Consider the following 23,695-nt stretch of genomic DNA (forward strand, 5'->3'; position numbering starts at 1 on the left):
TGGATAAATCTCTCGGTCCTTGCTGCCTCAGTGGCCATTAGCTCAGGAGTAAAATGAGATAGCTTATCGAACTCTTACTCATATTCCTCCACCGACATAATGCCCTACTTCAAGTTCAATAATTCTTCCTGCTTATTGTATCGGGTGTTGGCCGAAAAGTACTTTTCATAAAAGCGTTCCTTGAACTATTCCCAGGTTGCAAGTTCACCTCCAACATCGATCATCTTTTCTGCCAAACGCCACCATATTGCCGCGTTACCAGTTAGCATGAAGACTGCGCATTGCAGTTTGTGCTCTTCCGGGCACCTCATAAAACAGAATATTATCTCGATAGATGAGAACCACAATTCTGCCTTGATGGGGTCCCCTAACGATCCATCAAAGGGGCGAGGGTCATACTTTCGGAAATCCCTCAGATGTTTGGCCTCAAGAGACAGGCCCTACGTGTTCTTGTCCTGCGAACGGGTTTTTCGTAACGGCTTGGGTGGCACCAGTTCCTCCTGAGCTTGAGTCTGGGCAGGCTATCCTGCCATCGTGCTACGGATCAGTTCCTGCAGTTTCCCCATTAAAGCGGTTGCAACAGCTTCACTAATTCGGGCTTCCATTTCCTTTTCATCCACTTGGGTCACAGGCGGAATTGGCGTCGCCGGAGCAGTTTGACTGCTCCCCTCTCTCTCTGCTTGCATTTCTTCTCTAACTGTTTTCCTTGTTCTACGTTTAGGTGCCATGTCTTGTCATAAATTCGTACGTTAACTAACTATTTCTGGGTCTTTCTCAGGCATCATGCATTTAAAACACTACATCACAGTTCTCACATATACATTGAAACTTTCATTAGTAGAACGTACCTGGCGATGACGAGGAATCCGTTACTGGCCACAGGGACTATCTAGACTTACGTAGTAAGTCAGTCTACAGAACCCAAAACATGGGCTCTAATACCAACTGTAACGACCCGACCCCCTAAAACTTAGGTTAGGCCGTTACTAAAATAAATGTATGCATAGAATTTAAAACGACGCTCAGTTATGTTGAAATAAATGCTAATTAAACAAGAGAAGTTCAAAAGACATTTATTAAATGCAATTGTTAAAACAATAATAGGGTACCCAAAATTTGTAAAGATTAATAAAAGTATATAAAAGAAATAATCCTTAGTAATAAATTTCAAATAGTAAAACTAAATATTAAGGGAAAAATAAAGACTCTAAATTTCATGATGCGGAAGTAAAAAAACTAGTCCCAGTGACACGATCACGAATTCCGCTGCGCCATCGCTGCTACATCTTTACCTTTACCTGAAATCGTCAACATGAGAAAGAATGAGTATGAAATACTCAGTAAGTAACCCCACCACTGGGGTTAGGCTGGGCATCTATGTCCTCTAGATACCCCACTTATGGCACATAAATACATGAAACAGGTAAGAGACTGAGTTCTATCCTACTGTAGTTAAGTATACCCATAAAACTGGTGAATCCCGAAGGAAACACGAAACTGGTGAATCCCGAAGGAAACACAAAACTGGTGAATCCCGAAGGAAACACAAAACTGTTGAGCATTTAACTAAATCAGTGAGGATATTCACACAGTCTCATCATTCAAAAACTCAACACCGTACGAATCTATGACATACAGGAAATCCTTGATACCATGGCTCTACCACATACACATAATCCTCAACAACCTATTCTACAACATTCATGTATACCTTAACATCATAATTCCACAGCATACAAGTATGCCTCAATATCAGCAAATCAGATATCAACATATGAAAACACATACCATCACATACTAACGATTAAGTGCCTAGGTGTATCTTTAAATAAAACAGAAACCGTGCCAGAACAACTTGATTCAGGTCATACTATCAGTTAACATGCTAATATTTACCATAACATAAATTTAACACGCTAGCATACAAATAAAACCTGGCCCGTGGGCAGTTCCAGTGGTAAGATTACTTACCTTAATCGAAAATCCACAGATAAACTCAGACAACCAAACGATGACCGCAGTTTGAAGAAACAACCCTAACATACGAATACAACCATTAAGTTTCAGTCCAAAAATAATTGCGACATCTCAGAGTCAAAACCACAATACCCAAAAGCTTACCCAAGGAACTCGATTAACAACTACTCCAAATCTCCATCCAACAGATTTTAACTCCCAATGAATGACAACTTGGAACCTTAGAGATACAAGGGATAAGTCAAACTTAATTCAGTGATCAAAGTGTGCCCACAAACCAACAATAAGGACTATATCTCTTACCAAAACTTTTGTCGAACGATCTCGAACCCGCTGGACAGCCCCTCCAACAGTTTTCTCGATTCAAATCTAAGGCCAAAAATAAATTGAATAAGTTAACCATCATTCCAAACCTAATGGGGGCCCAAACTTCCACCCAAAACTTTACAAAAGGCTTACCTAAAACTGCCAGATCCGGCGAACCCAAAGATGACAGCAGTGGTGGATGGCGAACAGAGGGCTAGGAAACACTACAGTTGGAGACTGGAGCGGCAGTGGGCGGCAGACGCGCAGATCCGGTGGCTGGGTTCGGACCTGGGTGAAATCGACACGGTGGGCGGGTCAAAGTGGGAGCGACGGTAGCGCACAGATCCAGTGGCTCGTGCGGCAAAGAGAGGGAGTGAGGGAGGCATGGCAGTCGGACGGCTGTGCAGACGGCAAGGAAGGCGTGGTTGGAGAGCTGGGTGACTGGCGACGTATCTGACCGACAGGATATGGCCGGCCGGAACCCTCGAACGGCGACGATTGAATGGCTGAGAGGGAGGGGCAGTGAGGCGGCGTTGGAAGCAGAAAACGGAGGGGGGGCTCGCGTGAGGGAGAAGGCGTGGGGTTCTTTTTATTTAAAAAAAATACTAATAATACTAATACTACTACTACTAATAATAATAAAAGGAAAATAGTATAAATCCAATTAAATTCTTTCCTTAATCCACTTTATATCATTTAATTTCTTTCCTTTTCCAAAGAAAATAAATTCTTGCCATAAATTTCTAAATTGAGTTTGAAAATTGAATAATTTGAATAATTTCCATGCCGACACTTAAATCCTCGTGCTTAAATTTTAAATTCAAAATTCCAAACATGCCCTTCAACTAAGGACAATTACTGAAAAAGAAAAATTACATTATTAATAAATAAATAAAAAGGTGCGGGGTGTTACAATCGGTCTTTAATAGAATGTCTGACAGTTAACGGATGGTGGATATCGGGCCTAAAGAGTTTAGTTAGCTATTCACGTACCGTTGGAGCTTCGAGCCATAGGTCCATAAGGTCCCCTTGGTAGCTTGGATATAAGTTGAGAGTCAATTTTTGGGTCAGTTTGAAATGTTCAAATTGACAAGAGGGAGTTCGATTTTATATATAATCGAACTAGTTAATTATATATGATATAATTAAATTTATGTATGAGATGCATTAATTTGGAGGAATTTGGATATAAATATGATTTATATCTAGTGGAAGAAAAATACTATGATTAATATATGATATTAATTCATAATTTATGAATATGATGTGATGATAGTCATTGTCTATTAATTGGATGGTTAAAGGGGTAATAGGACAACGTCTCTTTTGTTTTCATAACGGATGAGTAAGTTGAAAAATCACTTTGAGACGCTTAAATAGCTCACAGTGTGTTAAGCATGGGATGCGCGAACATTGTGTTGAAGAGTGTCTTCGCTTAGAAAAACCTGTGCCTATACGATAGTGCTGGAACGATCACTTACCTATACGATAGTGTTAGGCGATTGCTTAACGATTACACCCACGCGCGCTATTTACTAAACGATTGTATAGACAATCACTTAGTTTTTTATACATGATCATTTAGATGATCGTTTACCTTTTTCCTACACGATCGTATACTTCATCTAGACGATTAAGCATTTTGTCTATACGATAGACGAGCCTATCTCCCACTTGCTTGATCGTTGTATACGATCTCCCTTCCTCTTTCCCTCTACCAATACGAACAAAGCCCACCCTTTGGATTCTCACTCCAAGAACACTGAGGGCTCTGAGTGGTGGTGTCATCCCCGTTTTCTTCTGTTTGTGTGGAGACTATTCGAGGTAAACGATTGGGTTTTACTGAGCGATTGCATACCGTCTCAGCAAAAACTATATTTGTCGTGAAGAATAAGTCTTCAACTGGTATGATCTCTCGATCTCTTATTTATTGTTCTTTTGAGCATGCCAATAATTTAGCATTATGAATGCATATTAGTATGTTTTAATGTATATGTGGAAATTATGTCATAATGAATTGAAAATATCTGCTTCCATTCGTAGATACTCTTGAATAAGAGTTCCTTCAGTAATCATTCTTAAACCACCGATTAGAGGCACCAACTATCCTAATCTCCGGAATTAAGTCCACTTGAGCTGGAAGTGTCATGCTAAGCATTTATGATAAACGGTGGGAGGCAATATAAAAGAGAGGATGAGCTTAAAAAGGTCAATTTGAACAATTCCTCCGTGCAAATTGAGAGTTCTTGGTGTCGTTGGAAAGCTCTGAGATCTAGTTTCAGAGATAGTGCTTTCGGAAGAAGATCTCACAGGAATAAGGCCGAAGAAGGAAGAAAGTGACAAGAGGTTCAGTTCACGGGTGAATTCGAGCTGTCGATGAAGAATTGAGGCTTCAGGATGCAACACAAAGAGTTTGAAGCTGAAATTTTAAGGTAAGCTTCCTAAGACAATTATAAACAAGTTTGTAGAAGAAAATTTCTTGAGATGAGCTCTATAATCGGAGTTATTAACGAAGTAATTCGAATATAGAATTCTATGAACAAGCAGGCAGCTACTTGGGTTGAGTAAGTTGGTAGCTCACAGTAGGCGCTCGGACAGACTAAGGATGGAGCACCTATATGCGTTTAATTTGCTGTTTGGGCTGAGGAGGCTTGCGTTGAAGACTAGGACACATAGATGCCTTTGTGAATGACCATGTGCAACTGAAGGAACACTTAGAGCAAGTGTTGGTTGCATAGTGGGAATGCATTGGTGAGGTGTGTTGCCCGCATAGCAAGAGCCAAAAACTCAAGGAAATTTCTAAGTACCTGACCTAAGCCAGGTATGCGTTTGAGCGAAGGTCTTCTAAGGGAAGGCTAAACACAAGTTTAATTAAGAGTTATTCTAAAAAAGGAGACCATTGATAGTAGCTAAATATATGTTGTTGTGTCCACAGGGTTGACACCATTGCTAGAAGCATATCAACCTTTAAAGGGTAGCCGTAAAGTTGTGAGTGACTAAGTATTTATAATGTTTTTTAAGAATTCATGATTTTAAGAAAGATTATTCCCATGCTAGTTGTTTTACAAAGTAGTTTTCCACGCAAACTATGAGTTTATGTTTTCAAATGCATGTCATGTATGAAAGTATGTTGTAAAACTATTTATGTGTGTTTAAATGCACAAAGTATGCGTTAGAGCCTTTAAAGACATGTTTCTATGCTTTTAAGTATACATACTTTAAAGAGTAAGTCTTAGTATGACTAATGTTACTTCAAGCTTGATACTGAATGACATAGAGAAGGTATCCGAGTGGCTTGATACTGAAGGACACTGAGAAGGTATCTGAGCAATAATACCTAAGGTATGACGGTACTTAGTTATAACCACGTGCATGTAGGTAGTTTGACATCAGAGATTGAGCAAAATGGTTCTCTCTTGACTAAGGTTTGACATTGGGATTTAACCATAGTATGGTTACTCTTAACTAAGAATCAGTTTAATGTTTTATGATGAAAACAACTTTACATGTTTAATGCTTGGAAAGTTTACATTTCAGTACAAGGGTACTGTAAAAATTTATGTTTCAGTATGATCTCTTTATTGAGACTTAAGCATGATAACTTGTTTTCTTTCTTAAGTCGGGCTAGTAGCTCACTTTGTTTTTCAAATGTTTTCTTTCCCTAGGTAGCGGTCAAATCCTCCGAAGATAACTCTGCATCTGCTCTGCCACTTAAAGTCAGGAGTTCTAATAACCCGTCAGCTAGGTGGTTACTGTAAATATTTGTACACATGTTGTAATTGTTTCATGTAGAGGCTAAGTTTGGGAGGTGGGACTTATGAGACTTGTGTTGTAAACTCTGTAAATGTTTTGTGTTCAATGGTTAATGTTTATTTGGCCTTAGTGATAGCCGTTGTGTTTGAGATTTCATGTTGTTATCAGATTATTTAAAAAGAATTAGTAGGCAGTAAGTGTCATAAAAGGATTGATAATTGCTACAATCATATCTCCTTTTAGGTTAAGAGGTTAATCTAGGAGGGGGTATGACAGTTAAACAATGTGCCATTTAAAATATAATGTGTTTTTCTTTAACAAATAAATAGTCAAACAATACTTTTTCTTTATCGACAACAGAACTGGACAATTTATAAATTTTTTTCTTTTTTTCAAAATTCACTTTTCAATCTCAGCTCTTAAGAACATTCTATTAAAATGGTTTCGTTCATTTTTTTACATAATTTTTATATTCACGTTATGCTTTATATTTTTGTTTGTTTCCCTATTATTTTTACATTCACATTTCTCGTATAGATTTTTAAAATTAATTTCAAAGTTCAAGCTAGAGGAATATTTGTTGTCACTCATTTGGATATACGAGCTCGACAAGTAAGTTTTAAAATATTATTAGACTTTAAGTTTTGATGCTTTTAAATATATATAATAGAATGTAATATTCTTATTATTAATACTTTTGTAGAGTTATTTAAAATTAATATGGAGAGATATTATAAAAGAAAAATAACAATAAAGATTGTAGAGGCATCATCTTCAAAGAAGAAAAATGTTTTGGATTCTGATCAATCTTATACAAGAATAAATCTAGAAGAACTACCTGTAGATCTTGGTCTAAGATATTATGAATGCGATGAATTTAATCAACATTTTTAAAGAAATACTGCAGAAAACAAGAGAATCTGATTGGGATTCGTTGTTGAGTATGATTTATGATTTCTGCCATAGTCATGATATTGAAGTCCTTAAAATGGATTATCTATTTCTAATTTGAGGATGACAAAGGCGAAATTCTCAATCAGTTACAAATTTACATCATTATCGTGTTGAAGTTTTCCATGTCATCATTGATATGTAACTTCAAGAGCTGAATAATCATTTTACTAAAACAAATACAAAACTGCTTCTCTATGTGGCATGTCTAATTCCGAGTTAACTTGCTCAATTTTACTCAAAAGACTTTTCAGTTATGCATATGTGATATTGTAGTAAAAATGCCAAATAAGATAATCTCTATCAATTAGTTTATAAATTACTCACCTTGGCGTTATTTTACCTGTTGCTAGAACTATTGTAAAGAGAACATTTTTTGCGATGCATATTGTAAAGACTTGATTGCGTAATCACATAGGAGGTCAATGAATGAATGACCGAGTTGAAGATGAAGATTGGCTGGGAATTTTCAATGTCCTTTGGACTTCCCCTTTTCTCTTTTTGTATTGTATTTCCAATGATTTCATAATACTACAACCCTATTTCCTTTATACAAGTTTGCCTTAGTTTGTTACAATAGTAATAATACAAAAGAATAAGAATAATACATGTGGCACTACTTGATTGGTGAGTGGTAAAACAAATTCTTAACAAATTGGCGAGTCACCTCCTTCTTCTTCCACCCTTTCTTTACCTTTTCCATTTCTAATTTATTCTCTAACATCCCCCTCAAACTAGAGGGTACTTAAAGTACTCCTAGTTTGGCTCGTAATGTATGGAAGTGTGTGTTGTTGAGTGGCTTTGTGAGACAACCAGCAAGTTGGTCAGTCGATGGTACATAGCGAATATTGATGTGTCCTTTTAGAACATGGTCTTGGATGAAGTGAAGATCAATTTCGATATGTTTTGTTCGAGAATGAAACACCAGATTTGCAGCTAAGGCTCATGCTTCTAGGTTGTCGCACCATATAGTCGGTCTAGTGTTTGACTGTAATCCCATCTCACCTAGTAGTTGTTGAAGCCAGAGGACTTCAGAGGTGGCATGAGCAAATGCTCTATATTTGGATTCGGTGCTCGACCTTGCTACCACTGCTTGCTTCCTCGAGGACCAGGAGACGATGTTATTTCCCACAAAAGTACAGTAGGCTGCCACTGATTTCATGTCATCAAGATTAGAGGCCCAGACAGCATCCAAGTAGGCAGATATATATAGGTTCGGGCTTGGTTGAAAATAGATTCCATTGGGGGTTTTAAAAAAACCCGGTAACCCGACCAACCTGGACTACCCAACCCAAACCGCAAGGGTTGGGTTGGGTTAGATTGGGTTAAAAATGTTAAAAAAAATATTAAATTTGGGTTAGGTCTCGGGTTACCCCATTTCAGGGTTGGGTCAACCCAACCCGACCCGAATATATATATATAATAAAAATTAAAAAAAAAAACAGAACCGATGACCCAACCCGGCCCAACCCGAAAATTTTGGGTTGGGTTGGGTTGGATTGACCCTTCAAAAAAGAACTAATAGGGTTCATTATTAGCCAACCCGAATTTTTGGGTTGGTCCATAAAAATCTTCCAACCCGGCCCAACCCGGACTATGTACACCTTTTGATTCCATAGTATTTTGTTCCACTGATATATCGAAGTATCCGTTTTGCTGCTTGCCAATGGACATCAGTTGAAGTCTGAAGGAACTGACTTAGTTGGTTGACAGCATACGTGATGTCCGGCCGTGTGGGCGTTAAGTACTTAAGGGCTTCTATAGTACTCCGATATATAAACGGTTCAGAGAGGGGTTGTCCACCAGCCTTGGACAGTTTGCTTCCTTGGACTGTTGGCGGGAGCACTGGTTTCACATTAGACATATTAAGCTTATGTAGTAAATCATCGACATATTTCGACTGATTTATCAGCAGACCAGAGTCACAATAGTGTACTTGAATTCCCAGAAAGTATTGAAGTTGGCCGAGGTCTTTTAGTGCAAGATGTATGTCCAGTGTCTGTATGAGTTGTTCTGTGAGTTTAGTGTTGTTACCTGTGACAATGACATCGTCCACATAGACAATGAGATATATTACCGAGCCTTCCTTATAATAGATAAACAGAGAGGTGTTAGATCTTGACTGATAGAATCCCCACTGCTTGAGAACTCAGTTGAGGGCAGTATTCCAGGCTCGTGGTGCTTGTTTCAGACCATAGATTGCTTTGTCCAACTTGCATACGTGATTTGGATATTAAGTGCTGACATACCCTGGTGGTTGACTCATATATACTTCCTTAGTTAGTCTTCTATTTAAGAATGCATTATTGATATCAAGCTGCCTCAGCATCCAACCGTGTGACACAGCAGCACTGATGACTACCCGGATCGTTGAGGACTTCACCACTGGGCTGAATGTTTCAAAGAAGTCGACTCCATGATGTTGATGAAAGCCCTTTGCTACCAGTTGGGCCTTATACCTCTGTATCGTGCCATCCATGTTCCGCTTGAGACGAAATATCCATTTGTTCCCAACAACATTTTGACATGGAGATGGAGGAACTTGTGTCCATGTCTTGTTTCTCATTAGTGCCATGTATTCTTCACCCATCGCCCTTTTCCATTGAGGGGTCACAAGTGTTGCTATAATTCTGGTGGGCTCTATTTAAGACCAATAAGTGGCTTTGCTCGTTATCTAGGCCTTTGGTTTAAAAATGCCAGCTTTTGCTCGGGTGATCATAGGATGAGTTGGAGCAGGTGGGGGGGGGGGGGGAGGGGCGGGTGGTGATGGTAAGCTGTGATGAGCTTGCAGAGGTTCAAGTAGTGTTAAGATATGATATGTGAGGTAGGGTTGGACTGATATGTTCTTCAGAGAAGACTTGAGGCAGGGTCTTCGATGGGTGTTGGTGTGATGCATACTATTGTGAGGATGTCTAGTTTGTGGAGCGTAAGATGTGGTATGGTTGATAAGCTGACTTTGCTTGAGGGAGAGACAGTGACTGAGGCATGGTATTGAGTATTGGTTGAAGACTTGGGATTGGTGACTTTTTGAAGGGAGTAGGTATGGGTGTGGTTGTCGCCTGGACGATCGTGTTGGACGATAGAATGTCCACGATCGATGGACTCACTGCGGTCGTCTTGTTTTTGGCCTGCACAATCGGTCTACACGATGAGGACTGGACGATCGCTTTGTCTTTTGTCTATGCGATCGTTCTATACGATGAGTTCTAAATGATCGTGTTGTCTTTCGGCTGGGCGATCGTTCTAAATGATGAAAATTGAACGATCTTATTGTCTGTCATTTGGGCGATCATTCTGAACGATGGGTGCTGAGCAATCATATCGTTTGGCATCTGAACGATCGTTCTAAACGATGGGAACTGAACGATCGCATTGTCTATTATCTGGGCGATCGTGCTAAATGATGGAGCTCAGCGATCGCACTGTCTGTCGTCTGTACGATCGTTCTCAGCGTTCGTGTAGTCTCATCGATCGTGGTGTCTTTTGTATGGTCTGTCGTCTTAGCGATCGTGCTAAATGATGGTTGTTTAGTGATCATTGGCCCCGTTGTCTGGACGATCGTGGTGCACGATTGATTTGCAAACAAAAACTCCCTTTCATCAAACTTAACATGTCTGCTCGTATAAATCCGGCCTGATGGACTGAGGCATCTGTACCCTTTGTGATGCGAGCTGGGACTAATATACACACATTTCTCCGAGTTTAATTGGAATTTTTTGCTGTGATAAGGCCGTAGGTATGGGTAGCAGGCACACCCGAATGTCCTAAGATTAAGAAAATCAAGGTTAGAACCAAAAAATATGGTAGCGGGTGATTTACCTTGCAAAATTTTGGTAGGCATGCCATTAATGAGATATGCAGCAGTGGAGAACACCTCCCACCAAAAGCATGGATGCCTGTGCAAGAAGCGTAAGCCTTGTTTCTATGATATGTCGATGCTTGCGCTTGGCCCTGCCATTTTGTGCTGAGGTATAAGGACAGGACTTTCAGACTAAAATGCCTTTGGACTCACAGAGATGGTGTATTTTGTCATATTCTCTCCCATTATCTGATTGTAGTTTCTTTATTCCAGAGTTGAATTGGGTTTGTATTAGTTGTATGAAGTGTTGGAATGCTGCCAATGTTTCACTTTTCTGTTTCAGAGGGTATAGCCATACATATTTGTTGTGATCATATAAGAATGATATGTAATATCTGCATCCATCAGTAGATCCAATAGGAACAGGCCCCCATACATCAGTATGTATTAATTCAAACGTGTTAGAATCACGAGATTGAGAGTTAGGGAATGGTAAGATAGATAACTTTCTCAATTGACATGAATGACAAAATTTATTTCCTTCATTTGATTTAACTGACAGTTTACATTCTCTAATCACATAATCTAAAGTTTTTACTGATGGATGTCCTAGTCTCCTATGCCAAACAACTCTTGATTCAACTTCATTGATCCTAACTCCTGATAGAATTAAGGCAGTTGACTTGTTATTTTTGTACAGAGCAGATCCTCGACCCTCTGTAGTTTCTTGTATCACTTCAGCCCCTTGAAGTCTGTATAACCCTCTGTTAAGCTCCCCTTTCAGCAATGTTTTGCCCGTATTCTTGTCCTTAATGACACAACAGTCAGTGTGAAATTCAACAATCACAGCATTATCATGGGTCAACTTTGATATACTAATCAGATTCTTTGCTATGTTAGGCACACATAGGACATCATTCAAGATAAATTCATTCCTTCCATCAGACAAGCAAGATTGACCAGTGTGAGATATGTGTAATTGTTCGCCATTACCTACAGTGACCAGTTCATTACCTCCATATTCAGTTGGATTATTGATGTTGTTGTAGTCTGGAGTGACATGGTTGGTAGCCCCACTGTCAATGTACTAATTAGGATCTGTTACTGTCTCTGATGTGGCCATGAAGGGGTTGGAGGGCTGAGTTGACGTGAACAGGGCAGTAGTATTATTGTTGGGGTCGACTAACCCTTGGTTTCCTCTGCCTTATCTAGTACTTTGTGAGTATTCTTTGTCAAAACGATGATAACATACCAAGGCTAAGTGACCGTACTTCCCACACATTTGACATGTTGGTCTGTTTGAGTTGTTGTTGCAACTTCTTCCTCGACCACGACCACCTCCTTGTCCACTAAAGACCAACAATTGAACTCTTCTTATCATAGATATATTTCTGTATCCATCGGATATAACCAATCATGAATACGATGACCCTTCACAGATGCTCGTAAGTACAGCTGGGCCAAATTACCGTTATGCCCCTGTAGTTACATCTCACTCCTTAAGTACCACTGATTCCTCTAATGAACAATACAATATAGTCCAACTATGTGTGAACACCTCTCGGGCCAAGAAAAGATGTGTGGCGCCACATCATTCAAGCCCCAGAATCAGCCCTTAAGGGAGCCATCTATCTACTTACCTCTGCCTCGGGAATGAGTGAATTCCATCTTGTGTAATTGAGTTCCCAGCTCCCAAATCAGACGAATCCCCAAAATGGTAGGTTTGAATCGACGACCAGGCCACTCGCACCCATACAAATCAAAGGACCTTCTTCAATGGTAGAAGTTCCTAACTCACTCAGGATTGAGATCATGTTACCTATGGTCATCCTAGTGAAGTGAAGTCTCTGTCATGAACGGTGTTATATAGTGAGACGTTAACACTTCGTGGTCAGGTCTTATACAAACTCTTTAGGACGCCCCCGCTCGCATGTCCCCAACACGAATGATCAAGATTAGACCATCTGTGACAAGTCACAACACTTGTGACCATTCCACAAAGCGGGCCGCATCCGTAGCGTTACCAGAATAAGGTTTCCCTCCTATATCCATATACTACAGACCATTTTGGTTATCACTCAATACATGATCCACTTGTATGTCACCACATACATGCTTGAGTCACATACATATAACCAGGGATTTTATGTTTATTAGTTTGTGGTAAAACAAATAAAACAAGTAAATGAGCAAAATACAAGATGTGAAGTAAATATTAAATATTAACAACACAAGCGTTCATACATACTGTTTACAAACTACAGGACACGAGATTTTAGGGCATTAACCCCAACAGTTATTACCTTTGGAGTTGTTCCCCTGTTGTCGACTTCCATTGTATGAAGGATTGAAGTGCGACTTACCATCATTTGGATTCCTGTTGAATGTTACATTGCAGAAGGTTGTTGTGCAAAAGAACTATGTATTTTGATAGAATTTTAATACTCCAGTTGTTTTTCATAAGATAGCTTCAGACTGCATATCTAACCACAAAATACCTGGTTTACATTGGATGGCTACAACAACAGGGTTGTATTATTCATCTAGACCAAGAAGAACTTGTGAGATGAGGGCTTTTGTCGACACAAGGCTGCCTGCTTGTGCAAGATTGTCGGAGTACAACTTCATCAATTTGAGGTACTCACTCGTTTTTTGGCCTCATTTTCTTGTCTGTTGGAATAGCTGTCTTAAGTAATCTTCTTCAGCTCGTGATTAAACTCCGAAAGTTCCTGAATATCTTGCCACAGTTCCTTGGCATTTTCATATCCCATGAGTTGGACCACCACATCTGGTGCCATCGAGTTGTAACGCCATCCCAGCAAGAGTTGGTCGACTGTAAGCCAAGCTTCATATTTCAGGTTGAGTGATCGTTCCTCTGATGAACTTACTCTGTCATCGCTTACCGCTTGAAAACTTGATGTTGCTTCAGAGATGGTTGGGATGAACATCGGTGGGCAGGGTATCTGATCTGAGAGGTGACCTTCGAGCTTGTAGCTTCGGAGGATCGGCGATGCAAGGGTCTTCCACAGCATGAAGTTCCCTCATTCGAGTTTCATGGTGGTGAGTTGATTCAAGAGTTGGTTGAGAAGTGGTGTGGTAAACTTGACAGGTCCGATGGAGGAGTTGTTTCCGGTGAACGCGGTGTCAGCCATTTTTGGCTCTGATACCAAGTTGAAGATGAAAATTGGCTGGGAATTTTCAATGTCCTTTGGACTTCCCCTTTCCTCTTTTTGTATTGTATTTCCAATGATTTCATTAATGCTACAACCCTATTTCCTTTATACAAGTTTGCCCTAGTTTGTTACAATAGTAATAATACAAAAGAATAAGAATAATACATGTGGCACTACTTGATTGGTGACTGGTAAAACAAATTCTTAACAAATTGGTGAGTCACCTCCTTCTTCTTCCACCTTTGCTTTACCTTTTCCATTTCTAATTTCTTCTCTAACAGACTATCTTATAATCTATATTGAAAATGATTTATTTGATAAGTTAGATAGTGAAGTTATCATGGATCATTTCCAAAACATGAAAACTCGTAGGTGACAATTGTAATGTATTAAATTAGTTAATTTATGAAGTTATGAACACTTTTGTTTACATTAATTTATAGATTTTTTTTATTAGATTAGTACATATAGTGCCCCCTATATAGAATTCCTGACTCCACCACTGAGAATTTTAATGCACCATCGATTGAGAATTTGTTCACGACTTTTGGCTCTAGCCAAAATCATTAGTGCATTAAGATTTCCTACCTACTGTATACAACTTTGACATCAATTAAAATATCAAAGGATTCTATTTTTACCTTTTTGGTTATTTATTTATTTTTTTAAAAAATTGATATGCCTCAATCCCATTTCGTAATCGAGGTTGGGCTAAACCAAACTTGGGCCAGCAGGCCCTAAGGCCCAATACATACCACAAACAAAGTTAGCTGACAAATCAAAATGTGGCCCAGGCCCATTATGCCCGTTGGTTTCCTGGAGGACAAGAAACTTGCCTTCAACTTTCCTGTAAACATCCATATTAACCGGCATTTTTTTCCTCTAGTTCGATCATTTCCTTCGTCCTTGTGTTTCTTTCTTTGGTTCCAGTTCGCCTTTCTGTTCTCTTATTGCTCTAGATTCTAATTCAAGGTAAAGTTGAAGTATTTAGATTTCGCTTCTTTTTGTTCTTCGAATTCATTTGCGGATTCACTATACATTGCAGATTGGAATCTTTGTCTTTCATTAGGGTTTTGGTATCCGCCTGTTTTCTTAGTTGAAAATTGCTTGCATTTTGATGAATACACGGATCTGTTTTGATTTCTGATAAAAATTTAGGAGGGGTACTTAGATTTCGATCATATGATTCTATTTTTGATGGTCGAGGAGCTTTGTATAGAGCGTATATTCAGTGAAGTAGAACTTGCTCAGTCATCGGCACTGCTGGGGGTGTTTCTCGGGATTTTTTTGTTTTCTCTAACTTTTGTCTTGGTGTATGGAATATGGATAACTTCTTTGTAAGACGAACCCTGTATTTAAGCTTGATATTTGATCATTAGCAGGATTTGGAATATGAAGCTCGATACCAGTGGTCTTCAAACAACCGCCCCGCTGTTTGGGCCAAAAATGGAGGCTCTGGAAGGGTTTGCAGCTGCTCCATCCTTTGAGATCCCTAATTCCAGTGACGTAATTTGTAAATCATTTCTCATACTGCTTTCTGGGGTGCATAATTCTATGTAGAATTGCGTTTTCTGACTTTGATATCCTCCGTATTTCAGTTTGATGGCTTTCAGAAAGATGCCATTCAAATGGTAAAACCAGCAAAAGGAACAACTACGCTGGCTTTCATTTTTAAGGAAGGAGTCATGGTTGCTGCTGATTCCCGTGCCAGCATGGGAGGCTATATATGTAAACCTTATTACATGTGTTCTTCAAGCAAATTTCAGATTTAGTTTTTAGATGTGGTTTGGTTTGGATATCATGAACTACAAAGTACTATTTTAAGTTTCTCTATCCCTTTTAGCAATTAGAAGTCTGTGACCCTACCCTATAGATAGAATGCTCTGTGCAACATGATGCATTTTACTTGCATTTTCCTGTTTAGCTTTTATGCCTGTTGTCCTCCCTCCCCCTATTCTCCATTGTATTTTAATTTATTATGTTGTTATCTGAGTACCTTTCTTCATTTGGAACCAAATTTTTGTTTTTAATTTTCAGCATCACAATCCGTGAAGAAAATTATTGAAATCAATCCTTACATGCTTGGCACAATGGCTGGAGGTGCTGCAGATTGTCAGTTTTGGCATAGAAACCTTGGTGTCAAGGTAATTGGCCAACGTATAATTACTTTTAAAGTTATCAGTTTTATCAAGAACGAGTTACCTTGTACTATTATTATTGTGATTTTTCCTGTTTCAATTACTCAACTTGCAAATGACCATCTGATATTTATCCTTCTCTATTTAATTAATTGTTCCTTGCCATTATTGATCTTTTGGATTTTTTCTCGTGGTTAGCTGATCATAGTGTTTAACATGATTTAGTGCCGCCGACACGAATTAGCAAATAAGCGCCGGATTTCAGTTGCAGGAGCATCAAAATTACTGGCCAACATTCTGTACTCCTATCGTGGAATGGGTCTCTCTGTCGGGACTATGATTGCTGGATGGGATGAAACAGTAATAACATTTTTATTTTCTTACTTTAACTAATGACAGTCATTTATTTTCACTTTCTTATTTTTATTTTGATCCATAACTTACCTTCTTCTTTGGCGTGTTAGGGTCCCGGTCTATATTACGTAGACAGTGAGGGCGGGAGGCTGAAAGGAACAAGATTTTCTGTTGGATCTGGTTCACCTTATGCGTACGGTGTCTTGGATAATGGGTAAGTGTGATTCTCCGTTATCAGACTGTCTTCAATATTTCTCAATACAGTAATTTTCTCAGGTCCTTCTTATCATATAATAAACAAATGGTGTTTTGTGAACATCGATGATTTGGCATGGTCTTACATTGGAGCTTATAAACAAAAGTAAAAGAGAGGACAAAGAACTCCATGGTGGCCACCTAACTAGGACATTAAATTAAATTTGTAATCGAACAGCTGACATTTGGTAAGAAATATTTTGTTTTACAAGGCAGGAAATGTTAATTGATATAGTGATAGTTGCACCAAGGTAGATAGTGTAAGGGCTTGTTTGGGAATGATTTTGAAATTATTAAAATCAATTTTGTCATGTCATCTTCAAAATCACTCTCATACATTACTTTATTTCTCCTCCACTAAACTAAATAGCGAAGGAATTTGTCACTTCGTATCTGCAATACCACCATGTAAAAAGAAACTCATCACTAAGCCACCAATTAGAATTAAGTCTTGAACTGCATAATTCTTCCCATCTGTGTCATTCTAATTGACCACTTTGCCTTACCCCACAAAGTCGGCATAGACATTTCTTCAATATTCTTTCTTCTTACCGTTTTGCCTCTCATTTTGAAACAATTGCCCATCTTTCCATCTACTTTAATTTATGTGTATTGATTGATGACATTACAAAGCAGATATCGGTATGACTTGTCTGTTGAAGAGGCTGCTGAACTGGCTAGACGAGCTATTTATCATGCAACATTCCGAGATGGAGCCAGTGGTGGAGTTGCTAGCGGTATCCCTCTGTCAATATATCTCCTGTTTGTAATACTTATTTGCGTGCTTGTGCAAATTCTCTGACTCTGTTTTGAATGTCCCATCGATCAGTTTATTACGTGGGACCAAATGGATGGAAAAAGCTATCTGGGGATGATGTAGGAGAACTACATTACAACTACTACCCCGTGACGCCAACTACAGTCGATCAGGAAATGGCTGAAGTAACCGCCGCGTGACGATCCCATTTAGATATGAGCAGGTTGAGACATTCTCTCCCTATGCATTTGTGTTAGGGGGAACTGATTATAAAGAGATGCTCTAGATGATGTGTTCTTTTTAAAGTATGTGTTTACAACTCACAGAACCTTAGAAAGCTCAATTGGATCTAGGTTTGGAAACTTGTGCTGCAAGGAACTTTCTATCATGTTATTCTAGTTATGGTTTGCTTGGAGGACCTTGTCTATGTTTCCTAAATTTTTAAACCATTTCTTCATTGGGACTATCTTGTTTATCATGCTTGTGCTTTCTAGTTTAGTATAATGGTCGTCCACCTATGATCGGAAAGTTGGCTCTAGCCTTTAGTGAGCGACAAATGTTCCTTGAAAGAATGAGTAATCTGCTCATCAATTTCAATCTCTTGCCCCTTTCCATTCATCCTCGTGTTCTTTTTCAACCATCAAAATAATTAGTTATCAAAATAATGCTAATATAAGGTCTCGTTTGATAACTATTCCGATCTTTACTTTTTGTTTTTGAAAATTTAGCTTATAGACATTACTTCGACGTTTAAATTTCTTCTTTTGTTATCTATCTTTTATCAATATTTTAAAAAATCAAGTCAAAATTTTAAAACTAAAAAAAAAAAAAGGAAATAGTTTTTAAAAATTTAAATTTGTTTTTGGAATTTGGATAAGAATTTAATCATTGCACTTGAGATAAGTGTAAATCATTGTGAAAAATAAGAAGGAAGTAGGTTTAATTTTTAAAAATTAAAACTAAAAAACGGAAAATGGGGTCTAAATGTTACTATTTGAAAAATCAAGAATTTATTTACTATTTGTATTGTGTTAATTGGAGTATAGTTTAATGAATAATGTTTGGAAGAGGCATCATTACTGTTTGTATTGTGTTATTATTTGTTGCTTCATTATTGACCCTTTAAAAATAATTACAATCAAAATGGGCATTCAACCCCTTCTCACTGACACGATTTAGAAGTGAGTGAACTAATTAGCGAGACAAAAATCATAATCGTTCTCACGTATCCTTCTCCAAATTTAACTTATTTTGATTTACATTTTTTAACTTTAGTATTATTATTTTTTACTAAAGGCTTACTTTCAAATATTTGTGTTGATTTCAATTATTTAATTTTAAAGAATTACATTCGTTTCCACTAAAAAAATTTCACAGCATAATTATTTTTAATCCACTAATTAAAAAGTTAACCAAAAAAAAAAGGTACTATTTGACAACTCTAAGCTAAAGTTAAAATATTGGAGCATAGAGATCACTAAGTTCTAAACTTGACAGTTAATATGTAATTTTTGCAATTTTAGAAACCAAATACAATTTAAATTCAAAATTTGGAGATAATAGTTACATATTTTGAAACCTAGAGACGAATGAAAACTAGATTTAAAATTTAAGAACTAAAAAGATATTCACCATTGTAAAAATAATAAGAATTATATGGTTAAAATATTATTTTTGTCTGTATACTTCGACGCTTCTTCAATTTAAGTCTATGTATTTTCAATGAATTTTGAATTTTGTCCTTGCTGTTAGTTGATTATTGACATTTTCCTTGATTATTTATTAACAATTTCATTATAAATTTCGATACATAACCATATAGTATATTTTCTTGCATGAAAATGATTATTATTGTTGGTGTTCAAATTTCGTCTATGTTCGTTGTCATCATGCCCCTTGTGAGCTTGATCTTTGAGCATGCTTCTTCTTGGTCTGATCTCGCTTACCGAATTTGCTTGTGTGAGAGAACATTGCATTGGCGTGGTGCCAAGTCTATCATACTCTGATGTCTAAGTTATTACATGGAGCGTATAGTTCAACTAAGCATATAAGAAGTAAGATTGGAGCTCTATTTTAGAGATTACTGACTCTTTGCCTTTGAGGTTGTTGAATGAGATTATTTATAGACCTTGACACTCAACATTACTTACATGTAACGTTGACGATGTTAAGGTTGATTGTGACGCTCGAGGTTGGAAGGTGCCAAATTGAGCACCTTTATATATATATACTTATCGACTCGATTAGTCGGCCAAAACCCTAAGACATTAACTTTTCCTTTCGCAAGGCACGTTCAACAATTATTACAAATCAATTAACTTACTAAGTCTAAGATTTATTGAAAGGAAAGAACTAAACTTCAAATTCTAAATTAAAGAAAAAAAATGATAATCAATTGTTAAAATAATTAAAGAAAAAAATTGACTTCCATTTCTAAATTTGGTTAAATTTAGAATTTTAACAATTGTTAACGAAAATGATAGTTTAACCAAATTATAAATATAAAATAATTAAAAGAAAAAAATTGGCCATCGTTAGGAGGACTCATCCGACGTCTGAACCGCGGAATCATCTATTTTTGACAATCGGAAGCTAATTCTCAGTCAGAAGTTGCTCGCCGCTGCTCAAAACCTCGGCTATTGGGAGGTCAAGAACTTCCTTTCCTCCCCTTCTTTCCTTTTCGAAGGATTCCGATCTGACGATCTCCGGCGACTTGAATTCGACCCGCTCTTTCTTTTCTTAATCTCCATTTCTGCACCTTCGGTAAGTATTCTATGATTTTCTTGGATTGGTGTTTTCGATGTTATCGGGTTTCAACATTTTAGTTGAATTTAGGTTTTTGGATACATGGGTTTGAACTTATTGCTTCTTGGGGTATCGGGAGATTCGGATCTTTGTTGTAGAAAGTTAATGTTTTAACATTGTTATCTATCCCCGATTTGTAAATCGAATTCGAGATTGACTCCTCAATATGTTAATAAATACCAGCCAACTACATTTTATAATAGTTTCTACACAGAGATAGTTTAGTTTAGTTCCGTGGGTGTGCCTAAATCTTATTGGAAACTTCGTAGTGTTTTTTGGCTTTAGTAGAAATTGAAGAGTCAATTTTGTTTACTGTATAATTTTTGAATTATCAGAAGGGTTTTTGTTCATTCGCGATTTTAGTTTTAATCGTGGATAACTATGGATGTCTGCAGATTGAACTTCATTTCGTTCTGTTGCTAACTTGTTTTTAACCTATTTCTAGATTGAATTGAAAGAGAGGATTGTTAGCGTGTATAAATAATACCTGGAACTTTGAACATGGTAAAGGATCCTTGTCTTTGGTGTTTGGACTATGGACATTTTCATAGCTTGGATACATAGAAGAGCTACTAATCACTAACATGGTTGTTCTTGGTTTTCCAGTCGGCTCTGTTCAATTTTCATTCCTTTCTGACAGTAATCCTTCTGGGAATTTGTACCTGTACCTATGTGAAGATGCATTTTCCAGCCATTCTTGAGCAAAGAAATGGGTATTTCCTTCTTTTCTCTTATGCTATATACTGCATTGAGATAAATATAGAAAATCAGGTCTAGCATGTTGTCTAGGTGTTTTTATTTTCCATTTCATGTTGCCACTTTCCTTTCCTTCTCCCTACATGTTTGGAGTTAATTGATGATTGGAAAGACCCCGATTCTTTCCCTTACATCGTATATTAGTATTTGCTATACAATATGTATGGTGTCGATTTATTTTAAATAGATTGGTTATCATGGTGGAGTATTCATCACTGACTCGGTCATTCTTGCTGTGCAAAATCATTAACTCTTATTTTCAGAGTACGTGTACATTATAAATTCCATATTGTTTATAATCGAGTTGCCCACCTGACAGGTTCCGTGGCTTCTTTTGGAAAGCAGCCAGAATAGGTAGGATTCTTGGTTAAATTTGCGTAATTTCTCTTAACCATGAATCTTTTGCTGGACAATTAATGAGATTTATCTTTTCAAATATTAAAGAACTGTAGACATCTGAACACTTCTCTTCTCTTGTCTTTGTTTCTTCCAGCATTCGTTTCTCTTTATGAGCTGCATTTCTGATGTTAACAATTGTGCTCTTATTTGATCGCTTGACTTCCATTTCTCCCGAACTGTATCGTTGGCCAATTAAATATCTTAGAAATCACTCTTTAACAAACAATCAATCATAAGGCTTCTTTGGGAGCTTCAAAACTGTTCTGGCAGAGTTCAATTGTTTCTCAAATGAAGGGTTTGTAATACAAAAGAAGAATTTAGTTTATTTCTTACGGAAAAAAAAAAACAGTATTGTGTTGGCCTTTTAGATTTCTAGTGACCACTGATCAGCTGGCTGTTGTTGTCCATATAAGTATTTATATACACAAAATCACGCAACAGAGGAAATAGAGGAAAGAAATAACAGATGACAATTAGTATGGCATAGATTGTGTTGCCAATTAAATCATGCATTATTAGCTGACAGGATGATGTTCTGGTTTGTGAATCAGGTGAACGTTTGAGTCCTTGGGTAGCTGTGGGATGCTTCTCAATGGGAGTCTCAATAATTTTCTTCTGAGCTATGCCTATACTCCCTTGTGGTTTATTTAGCATGTTGTGCCTTACAGTCTTATTTTAGCAAGAGGGTTTTGAAATTAGAGTTCTGTAGTGACATGTTTGAAAGTTATTTAAATCCATTATAAATACACGAGCATTCCGTTACAAATTGTTTTGTTTGCTATGCAGTCTAAAAAATGTCGAAAAGGAAGATAATTGTTGTGTTACTTTTTCATTCTTATCAGAAAACAAAAGAGTTTATCATTGTTGGTTGGTCACATCATGGACAAACCATATTTGGAAGTATGTTTCACTGAAGTTTCTCTAGTGCCTTATACTTCTACTTAAGACACATACCATCTATGTTCTTTTAGTCAGCAATCTAGATAGTCGATTTTGGCCATTGCTTTATGACAGGAACTTCAAACTGGAGTGCTGTAGTAGACATTTGATTAGGGGTGAAAATGGGTCAGTTTGATCTTTTAGCTGTAAACCGAACCAATTCAGTTTGGTTCCTTTCACTCCTCCCGTTTTATCTGCACTGTTGATGCTAGCAATGCCCAGTTTAAATTATAGGTAGTGAATGAGAGATCAAAATGACTCCAAATCGATCTTTGAGAATGCATTTTCCAGGTGGGTCTTCTCATGAAACGGCTGCTTGTTAAACATTAATTCCATTGTTTTCGCTGGAGCATCTAGCAGGACTAGTTTTGGCCAGTCATTGTCTGAAAAATAGCTTTATCAGGTAAACTCTATATGCAATTATGCACCCTGCTGTTTCGTTTTTAAATCACATATTCATTGAAAGAACTGATTGGAAACCTTTGTTTGATAGTAAATTTTAATAATTGAAAAGGTAAGGTTAAATTATAAAAAATAGACATGAAACTATGTTTCAAAAATACTTCGGATGAAAACAGTTTATCTACATCCTGTCACCAGCCTATTTCCCTTCTCTGCTCTATTTCAATTTATGTATTATGCCCTATCACTTCCCTATTTTTTGTACATCCTTTTACTCCCATTCTTTCATTCTCTAGTTGTTCATAAGTTGTTTGAGGTACTTTTCCAAATTTTAGCCTATATTTATTTCCTTGAAAACATAATCTATCAATGATAATCTGAATAGCGGGCTCTATTTGATTATGTTTACTATTATTTATTGTGTTCTATAATCGTAATGAAATGTGATGTCCACAGTCAAATCCATAATCAACAAATGCAATTTGATAACGTAGCTGATGGTCTGATGGTGATCAATATGATTGCGTTTGAAAATATACCCACTAAGAGATATCGATACCACTATAGATATTGTTTTTGTTACAATAGAAGAATTATGAATTTGTCACAATTACTGTTACCATTATAGATACCGTTATCGATCAACACTAAAGGGTAATAGTAAGAAGACAATGTAAAGTGAACAATCTTAATTGTAATTAAACTGTGTTTGCAAGATGCCTAAGTGAACATGATAAAAAAACAATCAATTACGTTTGCGTGAGGCATATTACGATTTATCTATCAATGAAACTTTATTACGGTTACATTAATTTTAGTTGCAGATTGGTAAACATGACATTAGGTCATACTACTGAGAAAGAGTACATGTCAAATACCACTAAACTAAGCTCGTTTTGGTATATACCGTTTGAAAAAAGAGACGTTGAGA

The 23,695-nt window shown here is 37.3% G+C and overlaps 2 protein-coding genes across 3 annotated transcripts; both read left to right on the forward strand.

The window, feature by feature from the left end:
- Positions 1-14,746: 14,746 nt before the first annotated feature.
- On the forward strand, positions 14,747-17,878 carry LOC120074930 (N-terminal nucleophile aminohydrolases (Ntn hydrolases) superfamily protein). Of its 2 annotated transcripts, none has more exons than XM_039028033.2 (8): positions 14,747-14,931; positions 15,342-15,465; positions 15,558-15,687; positions 15,997-16,103; positions 16,323-16,457; positions 16,562-16,665; positions 17,343-17,443; positions 17,536-17,878. In XM_039028033.2, exons 2-8 carry the CDS (start codon positions 15,352-15,354, stop codon positions 17,661-17,663), a joined length of 819 nt encoding a protein of 272 aa, XP_038883961.1. In that variant the 5' UTR covers positions 14,747-14,931; positions 15,342-15,351; the 3' UTR covers positions 17,664-17,878. The 2 variants fall into 2 exon arrangements, with proteins under 2 accessions (XP_038883961.1, XP_038883962.1); XM_039028034.2 differs by having other exon boundaries at positions 14,800-14,931; positions 15,342-15,472.
- A 2,085-nt stretch (positions 17,879-19,963) lies between these two features.
- On the forward strand, positions 19,964-22,189 carry LOC120075250 (kish-A-like protein). The gene is made up of 5 exons (XM_039028469.2): positions 19,964-20,226; positions 20,714-20,772; positions 20,875-20,981; positions 21,344-21,378; positions 21,975-22,189. Exons 2-5 carry the CDS (start codon positions 20,770-20,772, stop codon positions 22,040-22,042), a joined length of 213 nt encoding a protein of 70 aa, XP_038884397.1. The 5' UTR covers positions 19,964-20,226; positions 20,714-20,769; the 3' UTR covers positions 22,043-22,189.
- The last annotated feature ends 1,506 nt before the right edge of the window (positions 22,190-23,695 follow it).

This window comes from Benincasa hispida, chromosome 4 (assembly GCF_027475165.1).
Source record: "Benincasa hispida cultivar pf3 chromosome 4, pf3_genome.v1.1, whole genome shotgun sequence".
NCBI classification, from domain to species: domain Eukaryota; kingdom Viridiplantae; phylum Streptophyta; class Magnoliopsida; order Cucurbitales; family Cucurbitaceae; genus Benincasa; species Benincasa hispida.

What these genes read in the sequence shown, in the direction of transcription:
- LOC120074930 (XM_039028033.2), top strand. Translation starts at nt 15,352, where the DNA reads ATGAAGCTCGATACCAGTGGTCTTCAAACAACCGCCCCGCTGTTTGGG. An exon ending in CAGCATGGGAGGCTATATAT is followed by an intron (nt 15,688 to 15,996) that starts GTAAACCTTATT and finishes TTTAATTTTCAG; the next exon opens with CATCACAATCCGTGAAGAAA. An exon ending in TTGCTGGATGGGATGAAACA is followed by an intron (nt 16,458 to 16,561) that starts GTAATAACATTT and finishes TTGGCGTGTTAG; the next exon opens with GGTCCCGGTCTATATTACGT.
- LOC120075250 (XM_039028469.2), top strand. An exon ending in ATTCTTGAGCAAAGAAATGG is followed by an intron (nt 20,982 to 21,343) that starts GTATTTCCTTCT and finishes CCCACCTGACAG; the next exon opens with GTTCCGTGGCTTCTTTTGGA. An exon ending in TTGGAAAGCAGCCAGAATAG is followed by an intron (nt 21,379 to 21,974) that starts GTAGGATTCTTG and finishes TTTGTGAATCAG; the next exon opens with GTGAACGTTTGAGTCCTTGG.